Raw genomic sequence first — 22,541 nt, forward strand, 5'->3', positions numbered from 1 at the left:
CTCGGTATTTTTAGTAGGCTAATTCGAGTAATGAAAAGTCTGCACATTTCCTTAAATAGTAACACTATTGACAATTGCATGATTTCTTGTCAATAATTTTTAAACATTTATTTGAATTAAACATTCTATTGCTGTATCATTTTATTAAATTTATTTCCTGTATATTGAAATGTAATATTTCTAACAGTTGAATATGTATAAATCAAGGTTGATCATTTATTAAAACCGGTTGTCAAAAACACTCGGGTATATGCACCACCATCTTGTCGGGGAAGTGAGGATTATATGAAATATGTTTAATTTTTGAATCCAGCGGTTTTAACCAGGTAACACCCTCATTTGAGGTCCGGCACTCTGAATACCGAACACAAGGTCATCAACAGTCAAAACCGCTCACGGGAAAAAATGTAGTCGATTTAATTTGATTATTTTCAAAGATACCAATTATTAATGAAATCACCGAATTTTATGACTGGCAGTGCAACCTGTTCGATCAACCTGTATCAAATGTACAACTCGAAACTAGATTAAAATTAAGAAATTTAAGTTACAACAGAAATTCACATCTGATCTGAAGATCATGTTCAACTAGGCCTACCAAACCACAGCTTTCTCCCAGAATAGCGAGCAATAGCCAGCAAAATGTCTACCGTGACAGATGATACTGGCTGACGTTAAGTCCCCCAAGAACTGCTGTCTTCCTCCTTAGGCTGACTAAACTAGCTAAAGAAAAGTCTGCATTTTTAAGTGGTTCTGCAAGGGAGGGGGCATGGTCGAGAGAGGGGGGGACAACGTCGTTGTGTTGATTTGGTGAGATTCAAAGTATGGGGTGTGGTTGCAGACAGGGTCTGTCTTATCTGAAAAATAATAAATTTGCATATTAAAATTGCCTTGTGTTTTTGGAAGCAGGGCTAAGCCCTATGATTATTAAAAGATTCATTGTCTTACAGTCTTTCCAAAGAGACTAAACATGAATATATTAGTAGTATTAGAGGTAAACCAACTCAGCTTTTGAATATCTCTTTAAAAAACAAAATAATATTTACTGCTGTTTTACATTACATACTACCTTACAGTAATGTCAAATACATTATTATTTTCTAACAAAGAGGTGAAATCTGTGGACACACAATCGCCAAAAACAGCCAGTTGTACTCTCTATCTACAGGTAAACTATTTTCAGTGTAATTTTTTTTTGTTTAATTATTTTTCGCTTTTAACTGGAATGCCCCGAAAATGTAGATTCCAATGATCAGGCCTCAACAATCCTTATCTATACAGACATTAAGATTTTCACTTAGTGATTTAAATGGAATTGCATCCAAATTTCAGATCTTTATTACAATAAAGTAATAAAACTTTCAAGGGAAAAAATTATAAGGCACTGTATACATTTGGAGATGTGATTGTGGTGTGATCCTAATTGCCCCAAAAGCATTCCTTTGGCGTTTGCAAAATGGGTGGGGGTTGTTGTGACAGAGAGAACACAGGTAACATTCCTGTGGGCTCACAGAGCGAGTTTCTCCCCTGTTTCTCAAAGGTGAATATCTAAAAACAAAGAGAGATAACCACTGAGGATATGATTTGGGAGGAACAACATTAAGCGTTATGCTCAAGGACGGCCCCCTCGTCCTCAAGTTATGCCCCGAGTGTATTCACTGTAAACGAAAAACACGCTTGGTTACTCGTGCATCCACGTCAGGCACGTACCACAGTTATGTCTCTTTTAAAGTTAATGAGTTCCAGCTGCTTGTTGAAATTCCTATTTGCCGTTTCTTCACTTGCAGTGTTTGCTTTGTTTTACTTGAGAACATTTAATTGTCCATTACCATTACAACCTCTTCAAAGGTAGGATTGGCTTTATGTTTTTAATCCCTTTATTACTCTAGATACTTTAACCTCTCCAGGTGCAGTCGTGGTGCCAATAGGAAGAATCCTAGAGAGCGTGCAATGAGCTAAATAAATATTTGAAATATTTGCATGCTCTTTTGTAATCTGTTTTGCATTTATTTCAGTACATGTCGTTTTTGCTTGAATGTACCTTTGAGAAGAACATAATGTGGATAAGATCATTAAATAATTCTGAAATATATGTCAAAGTGTCAAAATCCTGAGTAAACTTTGGACAACAGATTTTGCCACAGAGCTGTCAAGGCAAAGAAAAAAACAACAACAAAAAACAAAAACATTAATTTCTTAAATTAATTTATAGATCTTGTACATAGCAATGGGAAATGATTAATATAACATAACAGGTATATGTGCTTGAAAAAAAAACAGTGGGCAATTGCTGCTAGGAATAATTACAAGTAAAATGCATTCCATTAAAAAGCATTAATATTTAATGCAGTGTCCATTTATTTACTGTAGTCCATCATGGAAAGAAAGATGATGCTAATGTCAGAAACAGAGCATGCTCAAATTGCATTTTCACCACAATAGTGAAACAGGATGTGCTTCCATTTTCACATCTTTAAATTTTGTTTTGGTACAATAGGTTGCAGCCTACTTTGTTAGGAATTTTACTTGTGGTCAGACATGTAATTCACCATTTGGCCATTCTCATCCATAGAAAGCTTCAAAGTGCTCAGCCAGCATAGCCTGGAGATAAGACAAAGCAGGAACTGGGGGGTTACTATCTGAGGTGTGAATGTGTGTGTCTGCAAGAACTTGCATTTTGGCAACCAGTAAGGCTGTCACGTCAGTTCTGTCAACTGGAATAATTAATGATCACCATTTAAAAAAAAATAAAAACTACTTCATGGTTTGCAGCTTTTACTTTAAGCTGTAATTTAAAACTGTAATGACTGAATCAGTGAGAAAGTGATTTAATTTTGGCTGAAAATACTTCAGACTCTTTTTAAGTGATTTACATATTGTGGATGACTGGCAGCATAGAAAATAGAAACCATCTTTCCCATGCAAAGGCTGAAAGGCTTTGACTTTGTCGTACTGTTCATGTGAGTAAGCCCTTCTGAATGATCTAACACTGGAGGCTATGGAGGCAGTACTATTCACAGTCAGCCCTTGGATGCCAGTGTATCTATAAATTAATACACAATGGCTCAGTGAATTAGTTCCGTGTATTCCATGTTTTCGAATAAATATTTGTAATGAACGTTTTCAACAGAAACTGGACAATTTGTCCCCAACTGATTTATTTGACTGTGAGTTGCTTCTAAACTTGACCTCAAAGTTGCATCCTACAACATTTGGTATAAAGTAGCTTCAATGTAGCAAGCAGTGTTTCCCAGGTAGCTTGTAGCTTGGCTAGGACAGATTTAGACTTAACTGGGGCGATGTCTGCTGTAGAGTAACTGGTAGGACGTGATGGTATACAAATATCCTGCCCCAAACTGGTTCCTTTTCGAAACCATTTTCAACTGCTTCACATACGAAGACACATACCTGTAAACGTTTTATTGCATCTTCAGAGACTCTGGCGATCCTTATATCATGTCAAGCAACTCTTTACTTTACTTAATGACTGAATGATGTTCTAGCACAACTTCACAACTCAACCAAGGTGCCTGAAAAAGAAAGGACAAAAGAATAATTCAAAGATTTCTTGGGGAGCGGCATAATTTAAAAATGTATTTATTTAAAAAAAAACCTTTAAAACACTTTATAACCTGTCTGATAGAAAAGTGACCCTCATTGAAAAGTTACTCCATGGGCCAATTTTCTATCACAGAAATGTCCCCACTGAGAAAAAGTATTTATTCAATTTCATCACCTACAATGGTTTAATATGCATAAATATTTATTCTAAATTAGGCATACAAATACAATACATATAAAATTACTAGCAAATGTATATTTATTGCATATCCCAATATATAAACTTGAACTCGGTCATAAAAAACTAATTTACAATAAGTAACTTTTTTCTAATACTCTTAAATACAGCTTGACTGTGACATTCGAAGTTGCTGAGATAAATGTTTCCTTTTGCTTAGTGGTTTCTTTTTGTTTGGAAATTTTCATGGTCATAAATCCAAAGAATAGTTCACATTTTATAATTCATTTGGCTGAAGAGGGTATGGGTCATTTCTCCATAAAAAGAAAAGGGGGGGGGGGGGGGTCAGTTTCCCATGAATTCAGATTCTGTATGATACCAGCAAAACAAATGAAAAGTAAGGAGACAGGCAATGATAGACATTACGATGGTACATAGATAAGCAGGTATCTCTGAATCTATCAGTATTTCAAACAATAACCATTGGTACACTGCAAGCACCGTGACTGCTCCCTCCTCTCAGACCTGCTGTACCTGTTTGGCCTTCTTTAACCCGTTAGCGCACCTGCCAAATCTGGCTAATCCTCGCCCATTTAGGGGGTACCCTATTAACAGCTTTATAACTGCAGATACGAACATCACAGAGACTTGAAATATGGCTTAAATGAAGCAAGACATTTTTACCATTTACAATACTAACTTAGATTAGTTTATATTGATAATTTTGAAAGCCATAAAGTGCCACAAATGCAACTGTCTAGGCAGAAAATCTAAAATTAATTTGCTCTTTTTTAGTTTCCAATGAAATACTGAGAGATTGCAAATATACAGCAGGTTAAACTACACATGTCCTGGATCAGAAACTTGTGGACCACAAGTTCATAAAATCTAAGGGTGGATATGTTATGTTATGAAGCAAAAACTAAGCAGTGCACCCAGCATCTCCAAATGTATCCAAAATGTATAAATTATGATTTGCTGTAAATCACAACATATTCACATATTTCACAACAAATCAACTGTTTTGACTCAAGAAACTCACTGTTGCATCATTTTCAAGTGGGAATTACAAGCTTCCTGTCAGTACAATGGTCTACAATATCTAGGGGTCCAGAAACATATCCAAAATCTCTCCATAAATGAATGAATTGCTTTTTGTCCATTATAAAGCATACAAATGAGTCCCTTATGAAGGTTTAAGATGAAACATTGATATCAGATTTAAAAAATAATGCAAAAACATTGTCACACAATGCGGTACAGTACCTAAATGTGTAATAATTAACTCGTGTGTATTTATATACTCTGTACTCTCCTATGTTTTCTTGTATGGGGGTGGGGCGACATGAAAGGAATTTTCAACCGTCCACCTCATTTTGACAATGTTCCAACTCTCACGTCATCACTGTTGCATGCATCACAAAAACTATTAAACTACCAATGAACACTTACATTACAGTGTGAAATATCCTCATTATAAAATACCACTAACCTATTTAAAGACACTTAATTTAAAAAATAACATATATAACCAAAATATTTTGAGAAGTAATATTTACACAGCGATGATGAAATCTTATCTGTGTTCAGTAGATAGAGACAGAGACAATAAATCAATGATACAGTTCGCTCCGCTTTTGTCTTACTCCAGAAAACGATGTCAGCCATTTCTATCAACAAACATATGGCTTAGCTATGTGCAGAAGTCCTCAATAATAATACTATTTTCTAAGAATTTCCGAACAAGACCAGGTCAAAACCTATTATATGGCTGGACCGGCCGACCAATGGTGTAACTTCATCACTCAGTCACTCAGTCACAGACATTCGCGTTTGTAGGGCTGGCCCCACTGTTGCGGTCCAGCCAAAAATCATTGATAATGTTTCGTCAGGTTCAGTGTGTTTTACTGCTACCACAGAGTGAATGCCTAAGTGAATGCGATGATGAGAAAACCTTTGGTCAAAAGCAAAATTAGACATGTTATACATCATTAGAAAGCTTATACTCTCACCTACTGAATAAATAAATTGTCAATCAAGCTAGACTGTAGTAAAAAGGGCGACAATGCCGTAAACAATGCGTGGTATTATGCACAGCTATTTTGGAAGGTACCCAGGTGTCACAAATACACGTATATTTCACAAACAGATTGTCCAAGATGATATATGACCACTCATTATCAAAAGGGACATCTCTACGCGTAAAACCAATGGTTGTATATTTATTCATTTTATTTAGTCCCAGATATTGACTGTAGAATGACATGGTATAATTTTTGAAAACTTTGTCATGTTTATTTCATTATTCAGTGAGCAACGTTTTCACTGCTGTATTGGCATATCTTAGGGCTATTGATTAGTTTATCTTGTTGCTATGACAGAATACAATTTTTGAGTGGTGAAACAATATTTTTATGAATGCCCAGAGAGACAATATTGTCCATTATGTCATGGGTGGGGGGTGTAGTTACAGATGAGACTGCAGGGAGGAGGTGCTTGGTAAATGAACGACCAGAGCGACAATGGTGGCGCTGCGAAACTCCGTTTTCTGCATAGTTGTCATGTATCATCTACTAATGAAACTAAAACAAAGTGTTTCTGTTTTGAACTCATACTTTGGTTGCAGGAGCAATGAATGTCTGAGTTGGACAATCTTGGCATGCTGAGCACTAGGGGCTTTGCGCTAAGAGGTTAATGCTAATCATTAACAGCAATGTGAGGTACTGCAATATCTGAAAGCTGTAGTAAAGGACATATTTACTGACCTATGGCATTCTTTTTGCAATATCTTACAAAAATATTTTATTTAAAAATATATTTTCAGCATTGTAAATTTCCATAAGGGGAGGGGTGAATGCGCTGAAAATCCATCTCTGCTGCCCTTAGGAAATGTTCAGTGTATACAAACGTGAATGGCTGAAGGGAGGCCAGAGGGAGGACAGAGTCAGGCTGGTGCAGATGTTGTGTCTCTGAAGCTGTTCAGTTATATTCAGTCATGTTCTGATGCATGTTTTGCTTGTGCAGGATCTACGACCCTATGTCGCCCAATACCAGCTATCAGCCAAAGTCGTGTTCCTGTCCAGCAGGATCTGCAAATTTACGCGACTACGTGAACAAGGATAACTTCAGTGACATCGTTAGGCGGAGAGCTGAAGAGTACGAAAAGTATCAGACAAGGTGAGTGCGATTTCACACAGTTGTTTAGCCAATCAGATAACAAACTGGAAGAACACAAGACACGCAGCAGAGACAAATGCAAACACAAAGCTCAAGACAAGGGTGATACACACACACACACACCATGTCATACAACATTGCAACATACAGGTGTTAGGCAACTCAATCTCCTGATAAAAGATGGCTTTGTGAGTAGCAGTCTAGTGCCAAATCTAGTGTTTCCCACAGCACTGTATAGGCAAATCGCTGTGTCATGATGTTTTTTCACCCACACCTTGTTTCTAAGAAATACTGACAGAAGAAACCAAACAATAATCTGAACAATAAAAGCTTGTTTTTCTTGTTTGTTTTTGGCTGGACCGCAACAGCGGGGCCAGCCCTACAAACACGAATGTCTGTGACTGAGTGAGTGACTGATTGATGAAGTTACACCATTGGTCAGCCGGATCACGTGTGTTAGGTCCAGCCATATACTAGGTTTTAACCTGGTCTTTTTCCGTAGTCACCCATCATCGGAACATTGACAAAAACACAGCAACGTTATTTGGCATTTCTACTGCCAGTTTATTGAAGATTCAGTTGTGATTAGCTGGTTCATATGAAAATGTCTGATTGTGTGTGTGCGTATGTGTGTGTGTGAGTGAGTGAGTGAATGAGAGAGAGAGAAAAAGAATCATTTGTTGTTGGAAGGTGTTAATGAAAATTGTTCTTTGTTGTCCATATAATAAAAATTCCCTTTATTATGGTGGAACTCTATGGAACGCAAAGTAAACTCAAAATGTTGACTAAAATGTAAATTCATTTAAGGATGATTTTTCTCTTACAGAAAAAAGTCAATTCTAAACCAACTTCTGTTAGCGCCAGCTAACTCCCCTCTGCAATATCCAATCCAAGGATTCATTGTGAGTCCTCTTCAGAAGAGCCTCATTCCAGGTACTGTGACCTAATCATTAATTCTGAGGATTAGCAACAGATAAACCATGGCTGATTATTAAAAATGTGTTCAATACTGAAGCACAGCTGGCATACAGAGTGCAGGATTAGAAAGTAAAGGAGACTTTCACTCAAAGCTAATTTATAAAATGTTTTTGCTTCTGATATAAAACAATCATGCTATATTTGGTACAGCAAGTCAGGCAGGAGGAACGATTTTGGTTGAGAGTACAGCACATCAGTCAGTAGTCAATTTTTCAGGTTGATATGTGACCAGGTACCTGTCCATCAGAGGAAAAGCGGCAGAGAACCTGTTGCGTGTCACTGGCATAATAATGGTACAAAAAGCTCTGGGCAGAGATGGCAGGCCTAAGAGACTTTATGTTCAGGAAAAAGAGGGGAAGACCCAGGACAGGACCCTGGGGGACTCCTGTAGAGAGACAATAAAGTCTTTCGGCCACAGAATGACAATTGAGGTTTAGTCGAGACATTTCTTCAGCTGCATCAAAGGCTGCAACGTAGTCAATGAGGTGGTCGAAGGCTGTAGAGTAGTCAATGAGGAGGTCATAGGCTGCGGAGTAATCAATGAGGAGGTCAAAGGCTGCGGAGTAGTTAATGAGGAGGTCATAGGCTGCGGAGTAGTCAATGAGGAGGTCAAAGGCTGCAGAGTAGTCAATGAGGAGGTTATGGGCTGCAGAGTAGTCAATGAGGAGGTCAAAGGCCACAGAGTAGTCAAAGAGGAGGTCATAGGCTACAGAGTAGTCAATGAAGAGGTCAAAGGCTGCAGAGTAGTCAAAGAGGAGGTCATAGGCTACAGAGTAGTCAATGAAGAGGTCAAAGGCTGCAGAGTAGTCAATGAGGAGGTCAAAGGCCACAGAGTAGTCAATGAGGAGGTCAAAGGCTGCGGAGTAGTCAAAGAGGAGGTCAGTAGAGGCCACCTTGAGAGAGCTGCCAGCCCAAAGTCATACTGTCCAGCAGGTTCCTGTAAAGGAGAAAGTCAGACATGCTCAAGGGTTTTAGCATGAAAAGGGCAAGAGGAGGGTAGAGTTATAACCCTGCATGCAGAGGGATAAAAAGTAGCAAGGTGGGTGCGGGAGAAGGTCATATCTAGTGCACAGGGATGAGTTTACCACAGAGGACACTAAGAGGACTTTCAGTGTACTACGTTAAGATACTTATATTGCAAATGTAAATTTGTAATGGCATGCCTAGATACCAAAAATGAATTAGTACTACACAGGGGATTGACACCGTTTGGCACAAATTGGCAAGATTTAGTGAAATAATTACAGTTTTGTTCTGAATTGTACTGTGTTCCAGGTTTAGGTGTGCATGGTGTACAAAAACAAAACTACCAGGTTAGTGGAAATAACTGACTTCGCTCAGCCCAATTTTTGGTGAAATCTGGTGGAGGGATGGCTAACATTATTTCTGCCATTTTCTTTTGAGCATATGCATTCCATGTCATGTATCAAATGACAAAATATGTTTATTGTGGATTTCATGATTATAAATTTAAATAAAATATGAGACAATGCAGTGGCTTTTGTTGGAGCTAAATTTGGCAAACTAAAATATCAAAACACCTTTCTGCCAGACGTACAACCATGAATGACTCAACACATACAATGACTGGAATGCATTAAATGTGTAAGTAAATACTTGTCAATTCCAATGAATACTACCACCATCGCTGTCTCTGGATTGGGATCTGATGCTGTCAGTCATATGCTAGGAATGACGTAGTCTTCCCTTAACAGACATAACTTCAAAGACTTCAGAGAAACCCTTTGAGGGCTGTGACGACTGAGAGCTTTCCTGATCACTGAGTCAGAGTGGGCTTGTCATCAAATATTTCGACCTCGGTGTTAAATTAATAAATAAAACAGCTGTCTTGTAAAAAGAGACTTTTCAACCCACCCTCCCATTATATCTCTCTTGCTGCCTTTCCGCACATCAACATCAACTCACTAGAATCAATGTTTCTGTGATGCCTCCTGATAGCTACTGGTTATCATTAAGTGCACTTACCATAATGTCATCCATCATGAGATAAATTTATCCCTAGCTAAGGAGGCTGAAGAGAGAGAGGCTGGGTACTGGAAGGATAAAACAACATCTTTGATCGGTGATCATGAATTCCTCAAGCAGGATATTTCTCTTTTAAGGGATGGTCAGAGCATGTGAGCGTGAAGCGGAGTGTGAGAGTAGAGGGGATGTAATTTGACTGGAGTGCGGTGCAGGGTTTCAAAACGATGGAGTGTCCATCTTTTCTCTCCACTCCGGCTTTGGTCCAGTATGGCTCGCTCACAGGCTTTGAAGCTAGCTAGCTAGCTAGCCAGCTAATTCGCTAAATGTCTATTTGTAACCTAGTCTATTTGGTTTTATTGAAGCATTACATTTAAGAATTTAGTGGTGGTTTACACAGAAAAAAAGAACTAAAGCACATGGAAAAACAATACACTGAATTCTATAAATGCTGACGTTTTCTGAGGTCTTTTTTTAAAGATTATAATGGGCGATGACCCAGACTTTTATCACAACAAAATTATTTCCGATTGTTTTCTTTGAACCAATTTTCTTTTGGTGTATAACGTTTGTGTTGTTCATTAATCATAATGTTTACGCAGCATTGGTAGTTGGTAGCATTGTGAGATTCAAAGAGAAGGCACTTTATTTGAATGAAAAATCAAAAACAATTCACACGCACATATGCTGTTAGATGTTGTGTACACTGAAAAAATGCACCTGTTTGTTTTCCTTTTTTATGGCCGTTCCCATATAATAGACTATTTTCTGTGAAAAATATTTTTTAAAACACACATCCGTTAAATGTATTGATTGGTTCTTCTATAAAAACACACAATGCCTACATACTGCATATAGGGCTGCTTGTGTTTCCTTTTTTCCTTTCTTTTTTTTTTGTTTGATTCACATAAAACAAGCATTGCATTTATAAAAAGCTATTTGTTTACTAGACAATAAGAAAACTGTGTTCCTCAAAAGAATTATGGTTGTGCTATAGATCTTTCTGTTTCCTTATGTTATTTCCCAATTCCATCCACAGTACAATAACACAAAAGAAGAATTCAAAGAAATGCATACAGAACAAACTTTAAAAAGACGATATAGTACTGAAAGTTAAAGCAGGTGAAACAAAGAATTAAGGTCAGTCATGCAATGGTTGAAATTTACCCTGGTTGAACAGAAACCACAAAGGTTTCGAGGAGGAGTCACACACAGTACATATTTGTTTTGGATTCAAATACTTTTCTATGCTTTACTGATCTTGTCTGGTGTATTGGAACCAATGAAATACTCTCAAAAAGTGCAAACCCTGCCTTCTGGTCATATTGGCAGGCTCAATTTCACCAGGCAAGATCAATAGAGCACAGAAATGTATTTGAATAAAAAACAAATTATTTGGTATTTGACCAAGGTCTGTTACAGACAACCTTTCAACGCCTAGGCAAGCAGAAACAAAGTCCAACCATGGACAACAAAGCAAGCCTTAAAGGATTAACATCCAAAAAGCCAAAAAGCTAGCCTAACATGGCTAGTAAAGTCTAAATTATTGATGAGCAATTTTAGTCCTTAAACGGCATGCAGACAAATAAAGTCCAAATCGTAGAGTGGACAAAGCAAGCCTTCAATGGAAAGGAAATAAAAATCCAGCACAGGGATGAAACAAAGCAAAAGCCAAGCAAAGTCCAGATTTTGGATGGGACAAAGAGAGCCTTTAATGGCAAGCAAATACGAGTGCACACATGAAACCACCTTAGGAATGTACTCAACCCTTGGGGGAAATCTTAATCAACCACTAGAATCTTTGCTAAACACCTTGATTAGTAGAATCAGGTGTGTGCACCCACACTGGCCCTTTCTGGGGACTGGGGGACCCCAGCTCGTTTAACAGCTTGTTAAAATTCTGGTATTGCAGTTGAGGTTGGAATGAAAACCATCACACACAGTGGTCCCCCAGGGCCGAGTGTGAGTGGAGGTTCACCAAGCCTGGGAGCTACGGTGAATCCTTTGCCAAAGTTTTCCCCACCCTACAGACCAGTCGCCCCTCAGACTAGTCGCCCATACAACTATTTATCAGTTTCAATCACCAACACCTGCTCAAAAGGCACACTGCTTGCATTCTTTTATATAGTCTGGTCCTTAGCTTAAGAAATTGCAATTTATTTGATGCAATATTTCGGCAGGCATAGATTTTGCCAGTTTGAATTAATTACTTATGGACAGTGCTTTGTATGTGTGAGTAACTTGGCTGTTTTGTTAGCTGAAAACGTGTTTTCCATCATATTTTATGAATGAGGCCCCTGGTGCACTAAATCAAACCAACTAAAATTGTTAAAATTGTAAAAGACAACAACCTGCAAAAGAACTGAACTACTTTGTTACAGTATGGATGCAGAACACTTTACCAAATTGAGGATCAGAAGACTTATGGTTATTAACTTGAGGAAAAGCCACTTGCCACAAAAGTCACTTGTTTTGTTTAACTGTGGGCTCCTGACTGTATGTGCAGGTGACACTGAGTGTAAGCAGTGGTGTCCTGGCAGTGGAAAATCTTCAGGAAAAGGACCAAGTGAAGGGACAGGATGAGAAGGTTCTCTCCATTTCTACCTCCAGCCTGCAGTCTCTCAATGACCTGCTGGGTCGGGTCTCCTACAGAAGCACTGTGTACAGCATCAAGTCTGGAGACCTGGGTAAGCCCCTCCCCTGAGCTCTGTTCCACTTCTCTCTCTCATCAGTCTAAAGGGTTTGTAATGAGCTCTGAAATCACATGTTTACTTTACCCAACAGTTTGAATCAGAGCTGGGTAGAGTAATCAAAAACTGGGCCAGAGGATAAATATTATTGATTTAAGTGGATAGTATACTATGAAATTAATATTAATTAACTGCCATGAAAAGCAGCAGTTTAGCCCCTGAACCTATTTTATTCTAATTATTCCATATTCATTTTATATTGTAAAATATGTTCTATTTATAATCAGATGTTGTCGTGGTGAAATGTTTCTTGCAACCAGTAGCAAAACTATGGTACAGTCAAAATAAACAATTTGTATTGTATTAAATCGCACCACATTGCACCAAAACAGGCCTGAATCGTGTCATGTCTAATTGTTAGCTATTAAAATGCATCTTGGATGCATCAGATCATTGATTGCTTATTGAAATACATATAGAGTTGGCTGCAGAAGCAGAGACACACACCCCTAATAGATATGGTCAGACAAACTGTATATGTGTGATTGGCATATAACATGCCAATATAACATTCTTAAATGATCTCATTTTCATTTCACAGTAAATGTTCCAATAAGCTAAAGGGGTTAAGCAGTCACATGAATCTTCAGAAGCTCAGGAAAGAGGAATTTTCAAACATTTCTAAACTTAAAAAAAAAAAAAAAAACTATACACAGTGATTACCTAGCAAGCAGTACAATGTATTAAGTTAAAGGTGGCTAGGCATAGAATTCAGTGAATGAACTAATTAAGGAACTGACCATTGTTGAGCTACAGCTAAAGACATGAACATCATAACCTTCAACCAATACACCATCGTGTGAGGTTACCGTTTCATATGTCCATTTGTTTTGATTCTTCATCAGTACACTTCACCTTTGAGCAGTACAAGACCATCTTCCCGGTTGTGATCCGACAGCCTACAGTACCGGTTCTGTACGACCTTGGAGAGGGTGAGTCACCATACCTGCCTGTATTCATTCCTGAACTTAGACCTTTCCAAACACTTCTCGCAAAGAATATGCAAGCAATTTCCAGCAATGTATTGTCCATAATGTCAGACATGCCATTGTGTGCAACGCAAACATGAAGGATTTCTTGTAAGGCATTACAAAGTGATTGTGTGATAGTGCTATGATTGTTGCTACTGCAAGGGAATGCAGTAAGGCAAAACTAGAATGCTTACTTCATCCCACTTGGAATTTTGTAACCTCTCTTGCTGGACTTTTGTGGGTTCTGACTATGACTTGACACATTTGTCCTCTGTTCTGTTTTTCCATAAAGCATCTTTGTGACAGTTCCCTGTAGAAAGTGCTATACAAATACAACTGAATTGAATTTACGGGTTTTCTCTTTTTTAAAGAACATATTAAACAATATCCTTCTCAGAGCCACACAACACCTGGGCGTGGCACCGGTAATACAGGCTCACATTTCAAGACTCAGATTTCAATGTCAAAAGCTGTGTTTAATTTACTTAATCCCTGACCAATGTTTAGATGACTCAGCTGTAGGGAAACTTATTTTATTTTGATTGCGCTCCTTCAGCCATTTCAAATCTTTGTGCGATGTCCTCTCTTCATTAGCTGTGAAGAGCAGCATGTAGCACTGAACACTCAACACTGAACACAGCATGTAACACCCAACACTCAACATATCTTGCAGCACAGAGCACTCAACACTGAACACAGCATGTAAAACTGAACACTCAACACTGAACACAGCATGTAGCACTGAACGTGTCGCAGTGTGAATGTTTTACTCCAAATAATATGACTTCAGAGAATGTACACATTAATTTTATCATTTCAGATGTCAACTCCCAAGTAACGGTGACAACTAAGGCCTTCCTGAGGTACCCTGAAGTGAACCGTCTTGTCAAAAGCATTAGACAGTTTTACAAAGACATCAAAATCATCATTGCGGACGACAGCTTTGAGCAACAGAAAGTGGATGGAGACAACATTGAGCAGTACTTTATGCCACCCGCACAGGTACAGCTTGTCTGTTTTCTCAAATTATTTGAACTGCATTTCCTCTAGTCACGCAACTTCTTCCAACTGTCTATATTTAGTTCGCGTTCCATTCAAGCTTGTCAGTCTAGCTTGTATGTTTATGAATTTATACATATCAGTCCTGTATATCAGCCACACCTCATCCTTCATCTCTGACAAAAATATTACATTACATTACATTACAGGCATTTAGCAGACGCTCTTATCCAGAGCGACGTACAACAAGTGCATTGGTTCATGATGTAGAGGTGCAAAAGAAACACTAGAGTGAAGTAAGGATCGTAGTGCCAGAAGTGATCGATCAGGACTCCAACCCTGTAGAGTAAGCTGTTCAGCAAGCAAGAATCCTACCAAGTACAAACTAGCACTGGAATCACATCTAATCACACTTAATCAGACAAAAACAATCCTGCCAGATACACTAACAATCATATTATCCTAACTAGGTACAGTGAGCTAAACTATAGGCTAGGGAGGGGTGGGGAGAGGGGCAGCCTGAAGAGATGAGTCTTCAGTCTGCGTTTGAAGGTGGTGAGATTCTCTGCTGTTCTGACCGCCACGGGGAGGTCATTCCACCAGCGAGGGGCCAGGACAGACAGCAGACGGGAGCGGGAAGTACAGACGTGAAGAGGGGGAGGTATAGTCCAACTAGAAGTGTGCACTCAGTAGAGTGCAGATCTCCGCCAGGCATTCCAAACGGAAGCAGTTGTTGATCACGCATGATCTATAAACCATAATAAAAATGCAAATAACAGTCCAATATATTGGCCGTTAGATGTATTAGTTTGGCTATACTAACAGCCAAGATTCACAATGGATTCATATTTCTGAGTTTCTACTCTACCAGGGGATAATGAATGCATTAATGAATTAAGCATTGCTTTTATATAGCACACTCAAAGTGCTTTACAGTGATGAGTGGGAACTCACCTCACCCACTACCAACGTGTTCCATCCACCTGGGTGACGCACGGAAGCCATTTTGTGCCAGAATGCTCACCACACATTAGCTAAGGTGGAGAGGGAGATACTTTTTTTTTTTTGCCAATTAAATCAGGGGATGATTAGGTGACAAGTTTGAGAGAGCCAGGTTGGGAATTTAGCCAGGGCACCGGGGAACCCCCTATTCTTTATGGGTAGTGTCATGGGGTCTTTCATGAGCACAGTGAGTCAGGACCTCGGTTTAACATCCGAAAGACGGCATCTCCAACAGCACGGAGTCCCCCTCACTGCACTGGTGCATTGGGGTCTATTTGACCAGAAGGAAGATTGCCCCCTGCTGGCCCACCAACACCAATTTAGTTTTCCTGGGTGGTCCCCCATCCAAGTACCAAATAAATGGACACTGACGCGCGCACACACACACACACACATCACACAAACACACACAGCATGCAGTGTTGAATGTTACTTTAAGTGCTCTGTGTTGTAAGCTGTGTTCCGTTTTACATGTTATGTTCAGTGTTGAGTGTTCTGTGTTGCAAGCTGTCTTTAATTTTGAGTGTTCAGTGTTACATGCTGAGTTCTGTGTTGAGTGTTGAATGCTGTGTTCAGTGTTGAGTATTGAGTGTTGCATGCTGTGCTGTGTTCAGTGTTCACTAATGCACTGTGTTTTTTTCTGTTTTACCCTGTAGGGCTGGTTTGCTGGCAGGAACCTTGCCGTCTCGCAGGTCACCACCAAGTACTTTCTTTGGGTGGATGATGACTTTGAGTTCACAGAGAGAACAAAGATAGAGAGATTTGTAGAAATAATGGAGTCTAAGCCTGAACTAGATGTGGTAAGCACTGATTTTCTGCTTGCTGAAAGTGGCAGTATTTTGGCATAGATTTTGAGAGACTAAGGGAATTGCCGTGCCATAAGGGTGAGATTAAGGTCTCTATTTTCCAGCCAGCGCACGGGACGTGGTGAGCTGTCGCACAGGCAAAGTGGCATTTCCATCACGGATTTTGATGCACTTTTGGTGATTTGGTAGTCTGACTCACAGGATATAGACTGTGGGTATAATCCTGCCATTGGCCGACTATTTCAGTCGGAATTCTCCTCCCCTTCCGCTATCTGCGTGTTACCGTTATCAAGGGCACCGTCGCTGCATCCTGGGCTTAGCGCCACCCAATTGTGAATGGTTTAAAGAAATACAAACAAGCCAGAGCGTTTTTTCCCCCCCCTATACCGGAATGATGATGGGTTGAGCCAGATCTGCTGGCACAGCGCTGAAACGAAGTGTGGAGATCGGTCTGTCTTTTCGAGACTAGTCATTTGGTGACACACCGGCAGGAGAGGTACAGTTGGGGGTGTGTCAGGGAAGATAAAGCAGCGTTTTGATGTCAGATTAATCTGCGATTCACGCCTCCGCCACCCAGCCTGCTCAGACCAGTCCAGGACTGTGGCGCCAATCGTAGTCCAGTCTACGGCGAGCTGCTAACTTCAGGGCTTTTCCAATCAACACTCACACGATCATAGCCTGTTCGTTAAAAAGCCAATCAACCATTTTAGTGGAACATATGCTGAGCAATTTGAATTTGATAAACAGCAAAAATGCATACTTCTAATTTATTGTTCATTGACTTTTTTTTTTCTTTTTTTTAATGTCAATTTCTGTATTTGTTTGTTCTTTCCTGTGCTGCACTCTTGTCCCAGTCAGTTCTGTTTAATATAAATAGGCCATTCTAATGCTGTGAATTAATGATTGACTCATGCAGTAAAAATTTTTTATTTAGTTTGACTAACAGTTGATACAGAGTAATTTTATTGCTGTGAACGGCATCATTGGCATTGTTATGATCTTCCCTGGTTTTATTTTTTTAAATAAAACGTCAAGGTACTGTTGTCATTATTTCAGGTAGACTGGTACCAGGTAGATCTTGCCTTCATGGATTGTGTCTGTGGCTGTTTAATGATTAGTAAATGAATGGAATATCTTCCTATGCTGGCAGGTAGCTGGGTCGGTCGGCGCAAACAAATTTTCTTTCAAACTCGTCTACGAGGAGGGGGATGAGGAAGGTGGCTGTTTGTCCAGAGTAAGCGGCACCTACCATCAAGTTCCAGGCATCCCAGAGTGCTACTACGCCTCTGTGGTGATCAACTTCTTCCTGGCCCGGACCGACGCCGTACGTAAGGTGGGCTTCGACCCACTGCTGAAGAGAGTGGGCCACTCAGGTAAGGCCTGGGCAAGATCTATTTAACCTCCCTTTCCTACCTAAAGCTCTTGGGTGAACCGTGTCCTTGCAAAGTTGCCCGTCTTCCAATGCACTGTTTTTAAATCCTTGGCATGCTCGATATAATTATGATCAACTCTAACATTCATATTGTCAAATAGAGTCAATTTTGGCTGGGGAAGGAATTAGCATGTTTCATTAATATTTTACCCAGACTGCAATACTGTGCTGACAATAATTCATCTAGACTGCTGACATCACTTCAGTCGGTCCAGAATGCATCCTCTAGAGTATTCTTTCAAGACTTCCAGTAGGGATTATGTTACTCCTGTGCTCTGTTACTTCTGCTAGCTATCCATAAAATACAGAATATATTTTAAGGTCTCCCCCACCAGCCCTATAAGGATCTCCACAGCACAGTTCCTCTCCTACAAATTCACCTATGCACCAAGATCCAGCCTGCCATGCAGAAGACTGGATATCATACTTTGGCCCCTCCAATATGTTACCTTGCTGGACTGCTTCCAGAAGAGATTGCTCTCTACCCTTTCCTCAGAATTTGGGCAGTCTGGTTTCTCCTTTAAGACTGGTTTCAGTCTGGTTTCTCCTTTAAGACTGGTTTCAGACTGGTTTCTCTTTTAAGGCCGCTATTCAATGGATGATAACCACTCTTACCTCCTGAGCTATGTCGCCCCCAGACTGAAAATCTGGTTTCAAAGTCAAACAACCACTCGATTCACAGGCTAGGAGTAAAAACTGATGCTGAGCTGCTCTCCTGGCCAAGTCTCCCTTGTAAAAGAGATTCTGTCTCAATGGCACTCTCCTGGTAAAATAAAGGTTAAATAAAAAAAAAAGTGACATTCTGCTCTCTCTCCGGTTGTCTCCTCTCTGCAGAGTTCTTCATGGACGGGCTGGGAGAGCTGCTGGCGGTCATTTGCCCTGTGCTCAACATTAGCCACCAGAAAAGGGAAGCAAATAACAATTACCGAAAATTTCGGCATCCCCCCCAGAGTGACGGCAACAAGAAATTGTACCTCCACTTCTTCAAGAATCGCCTGAAATGCATGAAGTGGTGAACATTCGGATTGAAGAGACACATATGAGTACTGTGGAAGTATTACATTGGGACATTAGTAAAATTAACTGTAAAAAAAAAGGTGTGAATCCATGACTGCAACTTTGCGCTATCTGGCTTGCGGCTGCTATGCTTTTGTTTTAGTTTTTTTTTTTTTTACAAAAACATGCACACTTTCATATTATGTTTCTGTGTAAAACTCTCAGAGCAGTAGGTATGTTGGATACGCAGTATTGCCATTATTTCTGTCGCCTCTCTCGTTTCATTTGGAAGGGATTACGTGGTCTTAATATTGCTTCGACCTTTTGAATACATTGTTGGGATTCCAGATTCTACCCACATGCCTACAGAAAATCACTTTGGGACAGGCAGTGTTGCGGTGTTTGATGGAATATATATATATATGTTTACAGCAAAGTTTTGCCACTTGGACATGTGATAAAATAGACAGCGCCTTTATTTGTACTAATTGTTCTCCCTTTGATGTATGTTGTCTGTGAGTGGATAAAATGAGTGTGTGGCTCCACTGTTTTCTATCACACAGCAGAAGCCAAAGGCACGTTTCAACTGCACCCCCCCCCCCCCCCCCCCCCCCCCCCCCCCAATATAACAGACCAAATAACCCCACCAATAATGCCGCATGATGATTAGAAAAAATATTTTATGAAATAAACATGGGTTTCGTGATGTGATCAGTATGTCTGGGTGTTTGTCATGGAGGTCACAGGCGCCGCGGATTTCCAGACTTTCCCCATTTTTTGCCATTTCCACGGTTTCCACCATTGTAGGGTTCTCCCTTCTCATTTCTCAGCGGTTTGAAATAGCAACTGGAAACCTTAACGTAGCCTACGGTGTTATTAGCATAGGCCCAGGCATTTTAACAATAGCCTGTTCCAAACAAAGTGTGACAATGTGTGCAGATTCCGGAATGCGCTGGGATCACGGTTCTCGTCCTTGTCAGCTGTCGATGTTCGGAAGGACAGCACCCGTCACAGCGTGACAGTTACAACCGGCTCTCATCGAAAACGTCCACCTCATAATGTGCAACACACTGCACCAAAACAAACTTCAATGAAATAACAACGGACACATGGTAACCGTGTTTCAGTTTAGCAATGCAATTTGAGCATGCTCTATTTCCCAGCAACATTTTGCTAAGTTTAAAGGCAAAACGCCATGCCATTTCTTTCCGAATTACGTGATTAGCCTGCCAATGTATTTCACTTGTGTGCTGTTCCGAGTAGCAACTGCCCATTGGTTTTTTTTTAAACTTCAAGCATCTGTTGCGGTCAGAGGTGGGTAACCCGGCTTCAAAGAGTAAAAAGACTGACCATGTATTTGCTCCACCACCATGCACTAAACCAGCTGATTCTAATTAGCATAACTCTTCAGCATGATAGGAGAACTAATTATTGTCATCAGCTGGTTTAGTGCATGGTGGTGGAGCAAATAAATGGTCAGTCTTTTTACTCTTTGAAGCCGGGTTACCCACCTCTGGTTGCGGTTGCTACATTTGCATGTTATTGAAATCATTTCCTACCACTGCGCTTCACAAAACTTAATTTCTTCCACTTTTTTCAGTTTTCCATGATTTTTAACAACTTCCGTGACTGCTCAGCAACCTCAGCCAGTATTTTCAGTGACAAACACCCAGCCTTACTGATAAGTAATCTGCAGCATTCTTCACTTTGAATGCGGTTTAAATGGTCATTTCACCACTGTTCTTGCAAAGCATTTCTTCCAGGAGGGTGTGCCCCCTGACCCCTATAGAGGGTTGCTGTTCTTTGGGGTCTATGAATTTCAACTTAAAGTTACGCACTTGCAAACATGCCACTTTTACAAAACTGACCTCAGGGAGGCTGACACTGTTTCATAGAGATGGTGATGATTTCCCCCCATTGCAACTTGTGGGGAACTTTGTGGTTCCTCAGTTTGGAATGAATGGGATCCTACCAGTTTCAGGAGCAAAGAGGAGGGAGAGGAACTTCACTTCCAACTGTGGTGGAGATCCTCTTGTGCAGGGGTGGGCAATGAGGGCCATATCTGTTTCTGGTTTCCATGCCAACTTCTGGCCTTAATTACTTAATTACCCCTAACATTTATGCCATCTGGCATTTTAGCCACATTTCTTGATAGGCGCATGAACGACAGCCGAAGACTGTTCTTGTGTCCGTATATGAGACGTTTTACTGTGATCCAATCTACCAATAAACCAGTGTTGGTGCATGCAGCCAATTAGCTTGTTTAGCCAGAGTAACTGGCGGAAACAAAAAACCTGCAGACACACCAGCCCTCCAGGACTGGAATTGCCCACCCCTGCTCTTGTGGGTGCCGAAATCCAGGAGACTTTCAGAGCTACTGCATTTCAACACAAACCTAGTTATGGCACAGGTACAGATTTAAGATTTAATATTTTTTTTGTGATATGTTGTTGTCTATGTAGAATAGTATTTTGCGCGTGTTGTGTATTTCGTGATTAACCTGAGCACAGTGGGTAAGGAACTGGGCTTGTAACCGAAAGGTCACAGGTTCGATTCCCGGGTAGGACACTGCCGTGGTACCCTTGAGCAAGGTACTTAACCGAAATTGCTTCAGTATATATCCAGCTGTATAAATGGATACAATGCAAAATTCCATGTAAAAGTTGTGTAAGTCGCTGTGGATAAGAGCGTCTGCTAAATGCCTGTAATGTATTGTAATATTAGCGAAATGCTATTTGCCCATTCTCGGAACATCGGTGTCTTCGCAGCTGCCGGTCCCACCTTCCACAGACTGCGCACCAGAATTATCCCAGATAATGTTCGCTTCACATCAAGAGGCCTACTTTACTTGGTGCTGTTTTGTTAAACGAACAGCCTACCACTTGCACTATGACTAGCATACGAAAGGCACTATTGAAGAAACAGGTGATGTGTTCTTTTTCATATAAGACTGCCTTAGTGGCTACAAATGTTTTCAGAACGACAAAAAAGGATTAAAGAGGTTCATTTGTTTATTACATAGTTAATAATGAATAAGCCGCATTAATAAGCAATACCCTTTGTCTCCATACCGGTGGCAGTTCTATCAGGAATAAATGTCAACAGAAATGTCAGTAGTCCTCTTCTACTGTGCAGATTTCTTGGCTCATGAATCTGTGTTTGTATAATTTTTGTTTGTGGCTTTAATGCATAATGCAAAATTCTGTTCAAATGATTGTTGGGACATGTCTTCTCTGATATATACAACTAATTTGACTATAATAACTATTTTGAGTAGTTTTTTATAGGCCAAATAGATTTTAAGCTTATCGGTTAATCTTTATTAAGGTGCAGATGATTGATTAAAAGAATTGCACGAAATTTGCATCCCTAGTTGGGCCCAATAATTAGCCACGGCTGCTGCCATACCTGTGTGCAGTGCCAGAAACCTCAAATCCCCAGTATGGCCCAGTGTGGCACAGAGACAACCTCCAGAGGTCTATACAGCCCTATCTAAAGAGCACTAGATACACTAGATTCCATACACAGGATCAGAACTGATTTCAGTTTGGTACAAGGGTACATCTATGAAAAACATTTCAAAGACCTAAACTAACACACACTGGTGACTGAAATTTTCCTCTGAAAGGGGTCAAATCCAACAGAGACAGAGGCTCTCATAGGCTCCTCAGCAGAGGACATGTTCGATGAAGGATTTCCTCCCATTTT

General features: G+C 40.1%; 1 protein-coding gene across 1 annotated transcript; it reads left to right on the top strand.

The window, feature by feature from the left end:
- The first annotated feature begins 1,678 nt into the window (after window positions 1–1,678).
- Window positions 1,679–19,428, top strand: LOC118216682 (beta-1,4 N-acetylgalactosaminyltransferase 2-like). The gene is made up of 10 exons (XM_035398079.1): window positions 1,679–1,848; window positions 6,764–6,916; window positions 7,743–7,849; window positions 9,170–9,207; window positions 12,384–12,564; window positions 13,473–13,559; window positions 14,419–14,600; window positions 16,256–16,399; window positions 17,556–17,778; window positions 18,672–19,428. The coding sequence occupies exons 1-10, from the start codon at window positions 1,718–1,720 to the stop codon at window positions 18,851–18,853; spliced, it is 1,428 nt and encodes a 475-aa protein (XP_035253970.1). The 5' UTR covers window positions 1,679–1,717; the 3' UTR covers window positions 18,854–19,428.
- Window positions 19,429–22,541: the final 3,113 nt, after the last annotated feature.

Source organism: Anguilla anguilla, chromosome 17 (genome assembly GCF_013347855.1).
Source record: "Anguilla anguilla isolate fAngAng1 chromosome 17, fAngAng1.pri, whole genome shotgun sequence".
Taxonomy (NCBI): Eukaryota; Metazoa; Chordata; class Actinopteri; order Anguilliformes; family Anguillidae; genus Anguilla; species Anguilla anguilla.

Coding starts and splice junctions, on each gene's coding strand:
- LOC118216682 (XM_035398079.1), top strand. CDS start 1,718: ATGTCTCTTTTAAAGTTAATGAGTTCCAGCTGCTTGTTGAAATTCCTA. Junction 12,565..13,472: donor CATCAAGTCTGGAGACCTGG/GTAAGCCCCTCC, acceptor ATTCTTCATCAG/TACACTTCACCTTTGAGCAG. Junction 13,560..14,418: donor TCTGTACGACCTTGGAGAGG/GTGAGTCACCAT, acceptor TTATCATTTCAG/ATGTCAACTCCCAAGTAACG.